At 37.6% G+C, this 16858-nt stretch overlaps 2 protein-coding genes across 2 annotated transcripts; both read left to right on the top strand.

The window, feature by feature from the left end:
- The first annotated feature begins 537 nt into the window (after positions 1-537).
- On the top strand, positions 538-1799 carry LOC131304535 (F-box protein At1g11270-like). Its single transcript, XM_058331786.1, has one exon. The coding sequence runs from the start codon at positions 606-608 to the stop codon at positions 1782-1784; it is 1179 nt and encodes a 392-aa protein (XP_058187769.1). The 5' UTR covers positions 538-605; the 3' UTR covers positions 1785-1799.
- Positions 1800-7012: 5213 nt separating this feature from the next.
- LOC131302804 (cytosolic sulfotransferase 5-like) lies at positions 7013-9232 on the top strand. Its single transcript, XM_058329598.1, has 4 exons — positions 7013-7957; positions 8842-8933; positions 9015-9111; positions 9206-9232. The coding sequence occupies exons 1-4, from the start codon at positions 7013-7015 to the stop codon at positions 9230-9232; spliced, it is 1161 nt and encodes a 386-aa protein (XP_058185581.1).
- The last annotated feature ends 7626 nt before the right edge of the window (positions 9233-16858 follow it).

Below are 16858 nucleotides of genomic sequence, written 5' to 3'. Positions count from 1 at the left end.
TTTGTTTCTCCAAACAGACCTTAACAAACAACAGAAAACCTTTTTTACGGAGGGCTTCATGAACTGATTTACGGAGCCCTATCGAGTGCGTCCAAAGTATATTTTGGATGGTCCAGAATGGAAACCAATTTTCACTGGTAAGAATTGAAAACGAATCTCATGCAACCTTTGATTGCGCGAATGAACGACTATGATCGCTCCGTGAGGAACCTATTCAAATTGCTTTTCACGGAGCCTCTCTGAATAAGTTAGTTTCTCTCAACGAACTAAAGGAGAGCCCATGTGGGGTACCCCATAGTGAGGCAAAAAAATAGCGTTTATTCGCGTGAATAGTTTTGAGAAAGGGCAAGAGGGTAATTTCACATACCAAACTCACCTAGGCAATTGCTGACTAGGGAGAGGTAAATTATTCTAGCGAATAGTTTTTTTAAAATTCGGACTATTAATTGTCGAAACGAACGACTGAGATCGCTCAGCTCCGTAAAGAGCCGCTTTGCAACCGCTCCGTAAATAAGTTTCTCTCCATATCTATATAACTCCGCACTCATTATGGAAAACCTCTTTGAAAATCCAAATCAAACAAGGATCCATATAGAGCTATATAAATGTTAGATTTTGTTGTAGGTTCCCCGCATACCATCCCCATGGCAATCAACCAGGAGATGCCGGAAGACGTGTTGATGCTTATTCTATCTCGACTCCCAGTGAAATCACTCCTCCGATTCAAATCTATCTCCAAATACTGGTACGCTCTCATCCAAAATCCTAGCTTCATCTCCCTCCGCTACTACGCCCGCGCCCAATCCAAAAACGACTCCCTCCTTGTCAACCGATCCCTTGCACCCCATTCCGAATCCACCCTCTCCTTGGTCTCCGACGAAACTCCAATCCACGATCTGTACGTACCTTTTTCCGGTTCACAAGTTAAAGGTCTTTGCTTCGTCGGGTCTTCCAACGGCATCGTTTGTCTCACCAGTTGCTCCTCCGAAATCATGTTATGGAACCCCGCAACGGGAGAATTCAGGGTACTCCCGGGACGCCCTTATCATCCGTGGCACACTACCAATCTAGGGTTTGCTTTTGATCCCAAAACCAATGATTATAAAGTGCTTAGCGTTGCGAGGTTTATTAATACGAGCGCTGATGATAGAGTTCACATCTACCATATGAGTATGGACTCGTGGAGAGAAATCGACGTCGCTGCGGTGCCCAAAGAAATCCGACGCAGCCATCAGCCTTATCATCCGACATGGTTGGATGGGGCGTTTTATTGGATAGCTCCTGACTCTAGCGGTCGTTATAAAATTATTGCTTTCCACATGTTCGACGAAGTGTTCGAACAAGTATTTTTACCCATGGATGTTATCTGCAGTAAGTTAGCGTCCAGCCTTAACGTTCTGAGGGACTCCCTCGCCCTTGTTACTTTGGAGTTTGACGAGTTGGCAATAGAGGAGCCATGCCTTGGCATATGGTTAAGGGATGGAAACGGAGTTAAAGATCCTTGGAATAAAAAGTACAGTATTGGACCCATTTTAGTACATATTAAGGCATTTCAAATTTTGCAAAATGGCGAGTTTCTTCTTCTTCTTCTAGGGGGCCACAATTGCTGGATGGTGTCGTACAACCTTGATACCCAAATTATAAAAGACTATGGTGAAGTCTACACCGATTCCGGATCAGCTTATGATCAGTTTTGTGAGTTTCAAGCTATTTCGTACACAGAGAACTTAGTTTCAGTCAAGAGACGTGTTTATGATTTGCGCAAAGCAACTACTAGCTCCTGATATTTAGTCCTTTTAATGTCGCACATTCACCAATTTAGTTTGCAGGGGTACGTAGTTTGATCTCTCTTTTTTTCTTTTCTATTTTTTAATCTGAGTAACAGGTTTGCTTTTAGTAATGGTATCACTCTTAGGGAGACTAAGAATTGTTGAATTCTGGATATGTTTGGTATGTGTTTCCTAGTCTTGTTATAACATTGTTACTTACATCAAAAGCTTGTGTTGAAGGGAATTTATCATTCCAAATTGGCCTTACATCAAACAATCTTTTGTTGCAAAATTCGCTATGAGCATAACTCTCAAATACTCCATATATTCATAATCAGTTCTAACTGTAGTAAAAAAAAATTCGATTTTGCTAACCTTCACTCACTAGGCAGAGGATAATGTCTATAATTTCAAATAAGTTCAGATATTAATGCATATCTCACGGATATTAATACACTTTTACAAATATCAATACATTTTTTTTCAAATATAAATGCACATTTTTCTTATTATCCTACATTATTTGGATAGAAGTTGGAATAATCCAAAAAAAAATTACAATTTACAATTAAAAGTACAAAAACAAAAGCTAGAGTTCCAAAGGCCCCTAAGAGCATGTACACTAAGAATAGGTGAAATACCTAGCCAAAGAGTTCTTTTTCTACTTTACCTACCGTATTTTCCTCTCATTCAGCAGCAGACTCTTTTCTACTTTCTCTATTTCCATTAAACAAAATAAAATATTCATTTGGAAGTTAGAACCCATCCCAAACCCCATCCCGGCATCCCCATTTCCACACACACAACCCCCCCTCCCCCTCCTCAATCGCTGCCACCACGACCACCATCAATCCTCAACAACCACATCCTCGACCCACCACCAAACCAAATATATTCCTTTTATAGTTGATCAATCAATGAGAATCGCAACTACAATGGCGATCGAACTCGACAAACCCCCAATCTAAGCTAGACCTAAATCTCAAATCCCACCAACCCAACCCATCGATGACGGCTCCTCCGCCAAGTACGACAGCCCCCTCCTCAAACCCGATCGAGAAGCTAAAGAAGAAGTGCGCCGTGTACGTTCACGACAAGGTGTGCGGCAGCATGGGCCGCAGCGAGGTGCGATGGACAAAGAAGTTATTGCTCGGAATCACGTTTTGCAGTAGGAAATAATAGTGAGGGTTTGGGGGAAGTGAAATGGAAGAGAGATGATGAGAGATAAACAATACTTGTTTATTGTAGACCTTTGCTAAGTGGAGAGGAATTTTCACAAATGTATTTTACTTCTCATTTTACCTCATCTGGCCTGTTTTTGTATTTTTCCTCTCCAATTAAATTAGAGAAAAAGCTTTTATTCTTCTGATGTACATGTCCTAAGAATGTGTTTGCTTTTGGCCCTATAAAACCTAGGGGGAATTCGTGTTCAGTGGAACCAGGGGGAAAAAATTCTCAACCCATGAACAGGTTTTTCGAAAATTGCTCCAAATATGGAACGGAACAAAAACAATTCCTCATACATGGAAAGATAATGTAAAAAGACTAATATAACCCATACACATTTGAAATCCTAAAAATCAGTTTCTCCTTGTTTCCCTTCCCCGTTACGCAGCCAACAAGCTCGAGAAAAATTGGGGCAAAAATCAGTTGCCCAAATCCACAAAATCCGCCTCCATCATCACAGCTTCCAAGTCTCCATCGCCACCATCATCCACCGCCTCCGTCGCCGCTCCAAAACAACCCCTCTCTCCCTCCGCCTCTCTCTCTCCTTCGTCGTCTCTTTTCCGCTCCTGCTCCCCATCCCCGTCACCCAGCCGATTCGGTCTCCGGCCCCAGTAGGACAGGAAAAAGAGCGAATCATTATGTAGTGGTTTGATTGGCTTAGGTTGTCATCTAATTTTTATCTTGCGAAACTTAGACAGGTTTTTGTTGGTAGTTGTAAACTGGTAGTATATTTTTTCGAAATTCACTTGCTTGAAATTGATTAGATGTATCATGTTCGAAAAATTCAGATTCGTTATATTAGAAACAAAGAATGGTAATTCAATTTAGTTGTGCTCAGAATGAGTTGCGCCGAGCCGTCGAATCGTGCATTTGACGCATGGGAGTGCAGGCGTCTTAACTGATATTGAAGATCTCAGTCTATGACAACAGCCAAATTTCCAAGTTTGGTTCTTGATCTCGTTATATTAATATTTCAAGTATTCTACCATATTGTTTTTTTATATAAGCATGATTGTTTTAGTGTTATATCTTATGAATCGAATAGGAAGTATATTAATATAGTACTCCTATATATTTATATTTATTTATATACAATAAATTCTCACGGTCCCAATTGGTTAATTCACAGTTTCGTAATGAAAATCCGTGGACCGAACCACGAGTCAGGGTTTTTTAATTTTTCAATCCGTGTCCGGACCATTAATCCATAGACAAAATCCAAAAGGTACAGATCGAATCGCTCTGGACCGGTTTCAAGGTTTACTGGATTTTTTGAACAGCCCTAGAAAATACTGCCCAAAATACTAACAGCGTGCAAGCTGATCAATGGACAACTATTTTAGTTTCGTTTGCCTCTTAGTTTTGGTAGGCCATTTGTTTTTGTTTAGTTTTTTGAGCTCAGCAAAAGAGTTTTGGTAGGCTAATGGGCAATACGCAAAAACTTATATATACACTAAGAGTTTCTATTAAGTTATCATATTCCCAAATGCATAAGTGACATATATACATCCTAAGGTCACATTGGTAATTGAAGAAAAATAATTCGAGTTGAGTTTGATAGTTTTATTAATTATCCCCGAAATGTCAAGTTACAGTTGCATGTTGTGTGTAGGATTTCAAGTACGTCCAGACATCGATGGAAGGAAGAGTATGCTAATTAAGAACCAAGAAGTTTTAGCCAGCATCATAAGATAATAGCCAACGCACATGATTGGGGTGCCACTCGGAAACCTCTTTCGTCGAAAAGAACAAAACTAATTAAACTCACAATCTAATGAACTCTCCATGGGCCGGACAGAAGTATTGTTCAATTCAGATGGAAATATGGTTCAGTAAAAGAATACTTAAAAGGCTCCCCAATCATAATATATAGAAACACAAACAATCTAATAAAACTGTTTATAACAAAATTCAATCTACAAAAATTACACGACCTGCAAAACTACACTTTAGAGATCAAATCTTGGTTAGGGTGCACCTACATCTGATCGAGAGCGTCTTGGATTTTTTTATTTTATTTATTTTGAACAGCAAAAAAGAGAGCTTCTTGATTTTGATGATATTTTGCTGAATATTTATATAAGTATTCCTAGAATTATGTATTTGCCGAACAAAGTTCTCGCAGATTTAAGTTTAATTGAATTGACATAAACAGAAAGATAAATAAAATACTACATCACCATTAATTTGAATCTAACAAACAAATCCCTCCTTAATTATATGGGTTTTCTTTACTCCTACCTTTTAAGGCAGGCTATAATTTAAGTTTTCTCTCTTGGTTATCCTTTTCGTTAACTAAATTGTAGAATTTAAAATACTACGAATGGTACATAAGTAGACATAATGGCCGATACGAATAAGTTGACTTTCTGGATTCTCAAAATTCGTTGACATATTCACCTCTTTCCTGGGGATAAAATTGTATAGTTCTAATCCCTACCTAAGGATAGAACTAAAAAATATAGAATTATTATTATATACAATTCAAAAGATCGTTAACGATATGATTATACTGTATAAGAAAAATCTCGAATTTCGATCCAAAATTAACGGCTTAGTGTCAGCTTATACCTATGGTTATGCTCTTAGGCATTTTTTTTTCTAATCTATCTTTCGTGCTTGTCTTCCTAGATCTACGAGATCCTTTCATTGACTTCGCTAACTTCAACAAGATCGGTATAACCTAAGAGTTTCTATTAAGTCATCATATTCCCAGCCGGCCAAAAGCATAAGTGGCATACATCCCCTGAGGTCACATTGGCAATTGAAGAAAAATAATTCGAGTTGGGTTTGATAGTTTTACTATCTCTGAAATGTTGAGTTACAGTTGCAAATTGTGTGTAGGATTTCAAGTGCAGACATCGAAGATTCAGAATGCGTATGCTAGAAACCAAGTAGTTTTAGCTAGCGTGCATCATAAGAGAACACTCAATGCACATGATTGGGGTGCCACTCGGAAACCTCTTTCGTCGAAAAGAACAAAACTAAAATCAAGTTCTCATGAACACTCCATAGGACAGAAATATATATTATTCAATTCAGATAAAAATATGGTTTAGTAAAAGAATACTAGTGGTCTTATTAGGTTGTGGGTTTGAAAAAATTTTGGGTTTGGTTTTTGGATAATGAGTGAAAAAAGAAAATAGGATAATAATTTGAGATATGTGTAATGAGTGGAGAGAGATAAAGAAAGAGAAATGAGATTAATAATTGTATATAAGAGTAATGAGTAGAGAGAGAAATGAAAGTATTGATTGAAAATATAGGTAATTAGTGAATTTGGGTTTGGAAAATTTTTTAAACCGAACAAGGGCTTAGAGGCTCTCAAATCATAATTAATATATAGAAACACAAACAATATAACAAAATTGTTTCTAACAAAATCCAATCTACAAAAACTACATGAAAACTACACGAACTGCAAAATTGCACTTCAAGAATCAAGTCTTGGTTAGGGGTGCACCTACTATACATTTGATCCGGAGCTTCTTGGTTTTGATGATATTTTGCTGAATATTTATAACTTTTTCTAAAATTAATTATGTGTCTGCCGAACAAAGTTCTGGCAGATTTAAGTTTAATATACTGTAGTTGATATAATTAAATAGATAAGATAATATACACCACATCACCATTTGAATCCAACATGGTGACATACATCTTGAGGTCACGTTGGCCGCTTCAAAAAGATTGGTATAATCTAAGAATTTCGATTAAATTATCATATTCCCAAATTACTAATGCATAAGTGACATACATCCTGAGGTCACATTGGCAATTGAACTTCTATCCAATCTTGCCAGAAATTAACTTACATCTACTTGTGAGTTGTGACACCTGAACTTCTTTTGACCTACTTACCAAACCACTTCACTAAGAGGCATATGTACGTACCTATAAAATCCCTAGCTAGCTCTGATTTTTCATCAATTGCAGAATAAGCTACCTCTTTGCACCATATATATATATAGGAGAAGTTTTGGTAGCTTCAATTCCTACATTTTGCCCCCTCAAGAATGGAGATTCAACCTGATACATCCCAACCAGAAGTCAAGCAGATTGGAGATCATGACTCGGGTGACTATCTCAATCAATGTCATGGCTTTTGGCTCACCCCCATCTTCGTCCAAGCAACCGAAGAACTACTTAAACAATTCAAACCACTTCCTAATGATGTAATCTTAGCCTCTTTCCCTAAAACCGGCACCACATGGCTCAAATCTCTCCTCTACTCCATTGTTAACCACTCTTCGATAGATCAGTTGACGAGAAACCATCCCCATGAACTTGTGCCACAACTTGAGCTACTAGTTTATGGACCACACGTGGTTTCTCCTCATCCTTTTCCCTCTCTTGACACTTCATCATCCAATAGGATATTCAGCACCCATCTTCCATACCAAATCTTTGGCAAAACAGTTAACTCATCAGATTGTCGCGTCGTTTATGTTGCGAGAAATCCGAAGGACACTCTTGTGTCCAGTTGGCATTTTTACAATTCAATGGAAATGTTTAAAACTTCCCCATGGCCGCTAGAGGTTACTGTGGACAATTTTTGTAAAGGGAAAGTTCCTTTTGGACCTTATTATGACCATGTGTTGGGGTACCATAAAGAGAGCCTGGAAAGACCCAAGAAATTCTTTTTTATTACTTATGAGGAACTGAAGAGTGATCCAAAGACTCACGTCAAGAAATTGGCCGAGTTCTTGGGGTATCCCTTCGATAACAAAGAGCAAGTGGAGGAGGTGGTGAGGAATTGTAGTATTGAGACATTGAGAAATCATGAGGTGAACAAGTCAAGCGATTTGTTCACTGTCTATGAGTTTCCATATAATTCCTTCTTCAGAAAAGGGCAAGTTGGGGATCACAGAAATTACCTTACCAAGGACATGATTGACCGCGTTGATACAATTACTAGGGAGAAATTTCAAGGATCAATCTTCAATCATGAGGAAGATTCAGTCTCTTTCTGAGTCCCTAAAGTCCCCAGCGTTGGTATGAGGAGCATTTGGTACTAAATGACCCTTGGGCGAAAGTTCGAATCTCATTGTGTTTCAGTTTCATCATAATAAACCTAAGAAATTGATTTTAGCACTCTAAAAATTGATAGAGGGGCTCCAAAACGACGTCGTTTTGTGTATCAATACAGTTCAATTTTGGAGCCCCTCCATCAATTTTTGGAGTGCTAAAATCACAATCCTAAACCTATAGGCTACAGTGAGAATGTTTGATAAACTTTGTGATATAAACACTCTCATTTGGTGTCCTATAGGCTGCTTCTTTTTTATGTTTTATTACTTGAGTTTTTCATTTACGTTTTTTTTGTATGTTGTGGGACTCCGACAACACTTATCACCAAATTCATACTTATTAATGTTTGTTTGTATGTTGTGGTAAGTTTATTATTTTGCATTTTATTTTTATTTAAGAATTGTTTTGAGATTTTGGGAGAGAGAAGATTGAGACAAAAAAAGAGAGAAGGGAACTCAGATCCTCTCCGTACCTCTCTCTCCACACATATGCAAACCTTTTTTTGGGAGCTGACACCTCAATAATGAAAGACGTTTCGGATCACGCCAACGATTCAGCTTCCAAATCCTAAAGTCGTACGTATGGCATCGTTATCCTAAAGTCGTACGACGTCGTTTCACTATTTTGGCCTAACGGGAGTTTAACACACCGTTTTTCTATTTTGAAACTCCAGGTTAATGTTGCCCTAAATCCTAATTCCTCCTCCCAACCCACCTCCATTCACAGCCGGACCTCTCTCTCTCTCTCTCTGATAAACTTATTTTCGTTAGATTTTAGATTATAGCTTCTATTTGCACCTTTTTTCTGTTGATAGAAACGTTCCAAGGATGTTGCTGTGCCCAAAGATATATACATGGGCCTTAAATACCACGGTTTCTGCACTTGGTTGAATGGGACTTTCTACAGGTGCTCTCACGATCCTAAACCCTACTAATTTACAGGTCAATTGTTGCATTCTCTCACGATCCTAAACCTACTAATGAACAGGTCAATTGTTGCGTTGCGGATGGGTGATGAGGTGGCGATGCAGTACCAATCCTTATTTTGGTGTCCGAATATTGCTTGCGATTCACGCTTGACCTTTGTAACTTTTGTACTTTTTCGATCTCTTGCTGCGGCGGAGGAGTTCTATTTATTCAAAAACAATTGGATTTTAATCATAAATTTTAACTTTTTAGATTTATCTCGTTATGATTAAGCAATAATTCTTAAAAAAATTGACAAAAGCTAATAAATACGATTTTTTTTAATAAGAATAAAAAAAATTCTGACTTAATTAAAAGGGGAATTTGTAGTTACACCCCTTGTACTATCACCGATTTGCACATACACCACATGTACTCCAAATTTAGGCACTTACATCCCTTGTAATGTTCAGACGTGGACGACGTTAATGGAAGTAATGAATAGACAAAAAAACCCTTCAATTCTCCCAATGAAATCCCACGACCCTTACACTTTAACATAGACCTCTCGAACACCTCCTCCTCCTCTCTCTCTCTCTCTCTCTCTCTCTCTCTCTCTCTCTCCACATTTTTCAAAACGATGAAGCGATGAAGACCTCTCTGTCTCCCGATCTCAAAACTATGAATCGATGAAGGGTTTGCTGCGTTCATCCACGTTGTTTGCTGTGTTCGTCCACGTATTTTGAAGACAAGTGCGAAATCAAACAATCTAGGGTTTCTATAGGTAAGGTTTTTTAAATCACACAGTTTATGTTAAGGTTTTCTTTTCAAAGTGAATGATATAGGTTTATTTCTTAATGTATTTGGCATATATTGCATGTGTATATGTGTGTAGATTGATTAAAGTAGAAAAAATCAGGAAAAAAAAAAGGTTTTTACACTGTATTAGTATGTTAAAGCAATAAAAAGTTTGGGATGGACCCCCAAATGAAAGTATGTTAAAGCAATAAAAAGTTTGGGATGGACCCCCAAATGAACACAAAGTGTCAAGGAGGTTCAGAGTGATGTCATGCTCCAAATGTCTGAAAAATGGACATAATTTGAGGTCTTGCAAGAATGCCATCCATCATAATTCCAAGCTAGTAAAGAAAAAGGGGACACCATCTCAGGTATGTAATGCCATGCTCAATTTACAAGTTTGTATTCATACAAGCTCAGTTTATGCTCAATTTTTAAGTTTTTAACCATTCATATGCTGGTAATTGTAGGCACCAAGTGGAAAGTAAAAGAAGAAGAAAGGGAAAAGTGTTCCACCAAATCAAAATGAAATTGTTCTAGCCACTTAGGTATATAATATTTTTTTATAAATGTAGCTAGGTTTAAGGTCTTCAATGATGTATCTACAATAAAATTAATTAATGTGTTGTATTATGTGTTGTAGGACTCTGTCCACACAATGAAACTTGGTTTTTACACGCAACCTGCACAAGAGTTTAAGCAACCAGAAGTGGGGTTTTATACTCAACCAAACAAAGCTAGTTCGATCATCCACAGTCAACCAAACCAAGGTAATTAATGATGTTCTAGTATAGTTCCTTAATTGGTAGTGTAGTTCATCCATACTCAACTGAATGAACTTTGGTTGTGTATGCAAGGGAAAAGCTGACTTGCATTGGTGGCAAAGGTGGTGGTTCTGGAAATGCAGTTAGGGGAAGGGGAAGGGGAAGGGCAACTGTCAGGGGGTGGATTGCACCAAGGCCTAACTAAATTCGTTCTGTAACGACTCGGATATTTGCCCTATATTTTTTTTAAATACAAATTTGAAATGTTAATTACTAATTCAATAATAAGTTAGATTAATTAATTAAAATACATTATTATGTGTATAATTGATATTACTTTGAAAATCGTATACGAAATATATTATCTTTAGAGATATACATTCATCCCTTACCCTCCCTATCTAAACCCTAACTAGAATCATATTGGAACTAAACCTCCACTTTCCTCCCACAATCCACCACCTCTCCATCACCCATCTCATCCCCTCTTTTTGTGCAAAAACCAAACCCACTTTCCAATCCCCATTTATTCGGCTGAGAGAGAGAGGGGAGAGAAACACAACTACTCCCCCATCCTTTTTATTTCTGAGAGAGAGAGAGGAGAGAGGGAGAGAGAGATTCCAAACCTTTAACCTTTTGTTTTGATTCTTCATTTCCTTGTTTTATTATTATTATTATTTTTCTGTATGTAATCCCTAACCAAGAAAGAAACAAATCTTTCCAACCTCACTACCATTTTGCCGAGAAGAAAGGAGGAAAAAGAAGAACAAAGAAAGGAGGGGAGATCCACCATTGCTGCCGCAGCCACGCTCTGTTATACTATTTTTTTTTTAAATTCAGTCTTAGCTTGAAACTCCAATGATCAAGGTAGATATCTCATTACCCTTTAACTCTAAATATATTATGGAATGTTATGTGTTATATTATATCTTTACATAAGCCCAATAGACGAAACGTAGATTTTAGGAACGAACGTTGAGACCCATACCCATACGCATACTCGATCTCCAGGCCGCCAAATCAAAACTCGCGCCCGCCACATGGGACCTCACGACCGCTGCATGTTAGTGTAAGAAAATATAGTGCGGAAAACAATAAACAATTTTACTAATTTCTGGAAATATACAATCGAACAGAAAATTACTACATGAAACGGAATTATAAGGTATAAAACATAAACATAAACTGTAACCAAGGTATAGAGATACTACAAACCAAGACCCGTTTTATTCAACGGTGTCCTTAAGACAAATTCGCCGCCTCACCGGTGCTGGAGGTTATGTCGATGTTTGTCTCCCAGGGTTGACTTGGTTTCCACTCAGCTGCCGGAGCACCGCCATAAACTGCCCGTCGAACCAAACCCGTGTCTGTACTCTTTCTCTAGAAGAAGAAGGATTTCAAGAAGAAGGAGAAACTCTTGGATTTCTTGGTATGTTCAAATAAAGGAACCGAACTCCTTTATATAATCGATGAGGAGCCTTCTCATTGAATACGAGAATTCAATAAGGGGAACCTACCCATTCAATAGGGCCAATTCAAGATTCATATTGAATATAGGGAATTGAATACGAGGAATTCAATTTCTGGAGAAAAACTGCTACAATCATTAATCCTCCAGCAATTGATTCCATAATCAAATCGTGGGTTTTATTCTGGGCATTCAACCCAGTATTAATCAGCTGCGCACAATTGATTCTATAACTGGACCATCCAAACGTGAATAGTTCAGACCCAATAAAGCACAATCAATTCCAAACCAATCTAGATTAGACTATAGACCACAGACCTCGAACCACAGGTCGTGGGCCCACGAATCCTGAGCTCTAGCCCTGGCCTTAGTCTAATTTAGGTGTTTGGTAATGGCGCACATGCACGTCATTTGGCTTTTCCAATTCCCATAATGAGACAATTTCTCATTCATATCTAAATGAAATTTGTTCACCGTAATTGGGCCCACCTCACGCGGTGTGAATCCCACCAAATTCTCTTTGGTAAATTCCATTTTCCAACAGTTAGTTCGCAATCGTAGACTCTGCTCCTGTACTTGGCCATTTTTGTTTTTTCCTAGAAATTTACTTAGAGTTGGATTAGATCTCGTTTGGCTATGTTGGAAATGTGGATTCTATTTTGATGGGGTTTGACGAACTGTTAGTGTAAAAAATTATAATAGCATTTTGAATCTTAGTGCTTGCCATAGAATAAAACTAGTTAAACTTAGGAATTTCTGGACTCAGTACAAAATGAAAAGAAAAATAATATAACACAAGACTTATATATTAGGTTATTATCTAAAGACTCTACTGAGTTTATACTTGGCTAATAACACTAATATATATACTTAAAGGATACCTACAGGGCTAGGCTTTAATAGTTCAAAACCCCTAAAATCAGAGTATCACCTTTAATTTTGTAAAGTATTAACGGGAGTGGCAAAATCAACAGCCTTTATTTTTTTGTAAAATTATAAAATAAACCCTATCTCTAGTTGTTTAGGTACGCTCCGAATTCAAAACTTAACAAAATTTCTAGGGAACCATTTGGTTTACGAAATAACCTTTCAATCCTCAAATAATAGAAATGATAAAAATGAATCTATGTGCAAAATTCTAATGAAATCCAAAAGTCACAAGAACAAATCTGAATACTTTATGTGAAATTCAATTTGTCTTTTGAACTAATGATAATGTTATGTTTCATTGACTCTTTATGAACTGTTGTCATTATTGATACACTTGCAATTACTCTGGTATTGAAACATATCGAATTCGCTGTGAGGTTAGTTTGGACTTAAGCTCACTGGAGGTGGCCTACGATGGTTCAGTTATCTTGTGTATGTGGCGATATTATGATATGTTTACTCGCCAATTGAAATGATTGCTTTGTTGATTGAATCGAGAACGTAGAAAGGACATTGTGGACATTGGAGGAGTTGTGAACTTAGAGAACTTATGTAGACGTTGTTCTGGTAAATGGAAAAAGGAAACAGATGAAAGGTTGTGGGCTTAGCAAGACCTCGGGGGTGGCCTGACAGGACCTCGTGTGATCGGGGGCAGCCTGGTAGGACCTTGAGGGCAGCCTGAAAGACCCGGTGTGGCTAGGGTGGCCAAGTAGGACCTCAGGGGTAGGCTGGCAGGACCTCAGGTATTGAGGGTAGCCTGACAGGACCTCAGGTATTGAGGGTAGCCTAGCAGGACCTTGAGGGCAGCCTGATAGACCTAGAATTGTGAGGGTGGCCAAACAGGACCTCAGGGGTAGCCTGGTAGGACCTAAGGTATTGAAGGTAGCCTAGCAGGACCTTGAGGACAGCCTGATGGACCTAGAATTGTGAGAGTAGCCTAGTAGGACCTGTAAAGTATATCCAGTGAAATTCTGAGTTTGGAACGTGGTGAATACTGTGGTGTTGGAATGATTATAGAAGTTGAGATTCTGAAATTTACTTAAGATGATGATTATATAATGAAATAAGTTTTGTACTCTTCGGTTCTTACCTCCTTTTATTATAAATGTAATTGCTTGTAGAGTAAGGGTTAATGGGTAAGATTTATCTACTGAGTTTCAAAACTCATTATAGTGCCATTGGGCTGGCGTTTCATGTCAGGTAATCAAGAGACCGAAGGGCAGAATCTGCTGCAAGACGATCCGTACTAGAGTGAGGACCTCCCAGCTGAGGAAGGGGAGTTTGTCGAGCCTTGGATGCCTTACCCTTAGAAGCTCTGTTAATTTGGAGTAATATTATTTGAATTTCCAAAAGTGTTATCACATTTGTCAAACTCTATTTTATTTTTGTTGAGTTGTAAGACAATTAAGTAGTTTTGAATTTAGAATTTGATATTTCCGCTGCTAAACTCTGTTTAATAAAATTTTATATCTTAAATCAGTTTTATGAATTTTTAAATCAATTAAAAATAATTTAATTAACGTGTCCGAAAATCGAGGTGTTACAGATTTAATTAGTGCATATGCATGCTCTGTTTTGGAATTTAATTAGTATGTACTTATGCATGCTCTTTTTTGGGCAAAACCAATAGTTTCTTTGTTGGTAAATCTGTTTGGATACTCTATTTTGTGGGAATTCTATTCAGGTTGACTTATGTTTGTGAACTCTATTTGAAGTCAGTTTGTAACTCTGTGTGACATTTAATTGTTTAGGAAAATAACTCAGTTTGAACTACCTGGTACTAAATATCTGCATTTGAAGTAAGTTTTTTTTTGTTGTTTTTGCTGGTCATTTATGTTGTGGATTTGGACAGTGTAAGTGTAAGTCCATTTTTTTTTTTGTGCTGCTGGGTGTTTGTGTTGCAACATTACAGATGTTTTGGGGCTGATTAGGCGTGGATATAGTGCTAGATGTTGCTGTTTTTTTGTTGATAATAATAGACTAGAGAGAGAGTGGGTTAGGGGAAGGGAGGGGTTTGGATGCTTTATTTTTTGGGAATAAGAGTTTGACAGGGTTTATAAATGGCTATTAGGGTTAGTTTGGACATTTTTTCCCTCATTTTCGAGGGAAATCTCATGCTAGTAGTTTTTCCATACATTTTAACAGATTTTTTAACAGTTGCATTTTAGTCTAAAGTACAAAGAGTGTAAATGCCTAAATTTGCGATGATGATCAAGACCCTACCTCTGATATTGCATGCGGTTGTGTTTGGTTGAGAGTTTAGTTTAGTTTAGTTTTGGTAGTGGGTGAAGAAAGAAATAGAGTAATGATTGAAAATATGGGTAATGATTGGAGAGAGATAGAGAGAAATGAGAAAGTAATAATTGAAAAAAATAGAATAATGATTAAAGAAAGAAATAAGGTAATGATTGAAAACAAAACTAAAACTAAAACTAAACAGTTAACAGAACAAAGCCGGGTCAAAATGTCTTATAAAGAACTCATTTTTTACAACGAATCCTGAAACCGTGGGTAAAATAATTGGGGACAAAACAGTAAAAGCACACAATAAACTGCCAACCCACATCTGGGAAACTCCCCCTCTTTCTGTTAACTGATCCCATTTCTTCATTACCTGTACTCAATTTAAGATATATATAAAAAAAATAAAAATAAAAAGATTGTGGCCCTATATTTCACTCCTCCAAGGTTCCCTCATTCGGATAAAAAAAAAGTTTCCTCATTTATTGGCCAAGATTCTTTTCCCTTTCGTTATCATTTCCCTTAAAAGCTTTGTTTTAGTAAAACTCACGTTTATACACTACTAAAGGTCGGGGCATTCGCAATACGCGTGTAAGTCGAACATTGAGAGAAATTAGCTAGAAGCTATTGTGCATATTTTGTCAACATTCGACTTGCATACGGTATTCGGCTCGGTTAGGTTCACGAACCTATACTTAAATTTAATTATAATTCAATAGGGATCTATTTGTAAATGTAAAAAATTTTAAGGTTGTATATATAATTCAATACTTATTTTTCTTCCAAATTCTATATGATCAATAAGAGAGTTTGGGTTCGCTTGAGTTTAATGAGTTGAGCTGAACTAAACCTGAGTCTTGACGAGCTTAATTCGAGCTGGGATTCGGCTCGGCTCGATTCATTTGAGTTTAACGAGCCAAACTCGAATCAAGATATTCAAGTTCGAATCGAACCCGAGCCGAACTCGAGTCAGACTATTACCTTAATGAACCCAACCGAGCCGAACCCAAGCCTTGAAAAATTTTAACAAGCCGAACTCGAGCCGAACTCATACCTTAACTAACCCGAGCCGAACTTAACAGGGTTCAGCTCAATTCGGTTTGTTTACAGCCCTAATTGACATCGACGTTCCCACCTCACCGGCTATTACAAGTAGCAATTATTCTACCGCCACACCCAACTACACATCCAATCACACACCCACATTCACAATAGAGATGGAGCCCACACATATTACACATCCAATGTGTGTGAAACTCACTCTTATTATGAGTGTTTATTTGGGTATGGTGTTAGAATTATTGTTACCAGTAGATTTCTGTTACCTAATGTTTTTCTTTATTTCTGAAAGTCTAGGATCACCACTCCTAGTCCTCCACTATTTTCTACTGATATGCGATTGAGCTGATTTTTTACAAGATTTTACAAAAAAAAATATTGTTAAATTTATGTAAATTTTTCTGTATTTTTGTGGGACCCCGATTATGCCCCACATGTGGCGGTGGAAGAAAACAGTGGTGAACCTAGCACTTATGCATTTTTCATTTAAAGTTATGTGGCATCTCATCAATTCACTCATGTTTGAGAAGCATTTAGATCCAACCATCATTTGCAATGCTCTTCTCTTATGGGGTGGAACCGACACATACATGAGACCATTCTATACAAGCATTGTGGCTGTTTGATTGATGCATGGGATTGTAGAAAAAAAAGATTTTGCATTGA

Source organism: Rhododendron vialii, chromosome 10a (assembly GCF_030253575.1).
Source record: "Rhododendron vialii isolate Sample 1 chromosome 10a, ASM3025357v1".
Taxonomy (NCBI): Eukaryota; Viridiplantae; Streptophyta; class Magnoliopsida; order Ericales; family Ericaceae; genus Rhododendron; species Rhododendron vialii.
This window is presented reverse-complemented; position numbering and strand designations above follow the sequence as displayed.

Bases quoted from the DNA above. Each gene is read 5' to 3' on its own strand.
- LOC131304535 (XM_058331786.1), top strand. From the start codon at position 606: ATGTTAGATTTTGTTGTAGGTTCCCCGCATACCATCCCCATGGCAATC.
- LOC131302804 (XM_058329598.1), top strand. From the start codon at position 7,013: ATGGAGATTCAACCTGATACATCCCAACCAGAAGTCAAGCAGATTGGA. The intron at 7,958-8,841 runs GTCTCTTTCTGA...TTCTGTTGATAG, and splicing joins TCAATCATGAGGAAGATTCA to AAACGTTCCAAGGATGTTGC. The intron at 8,934-9,014 runs GTGCTCTCACGA...ACTAATGAACAG, and splicing joins TTGAATGGGACTTTCTACAG to GTCAATTGTTGCGTTGCGGA.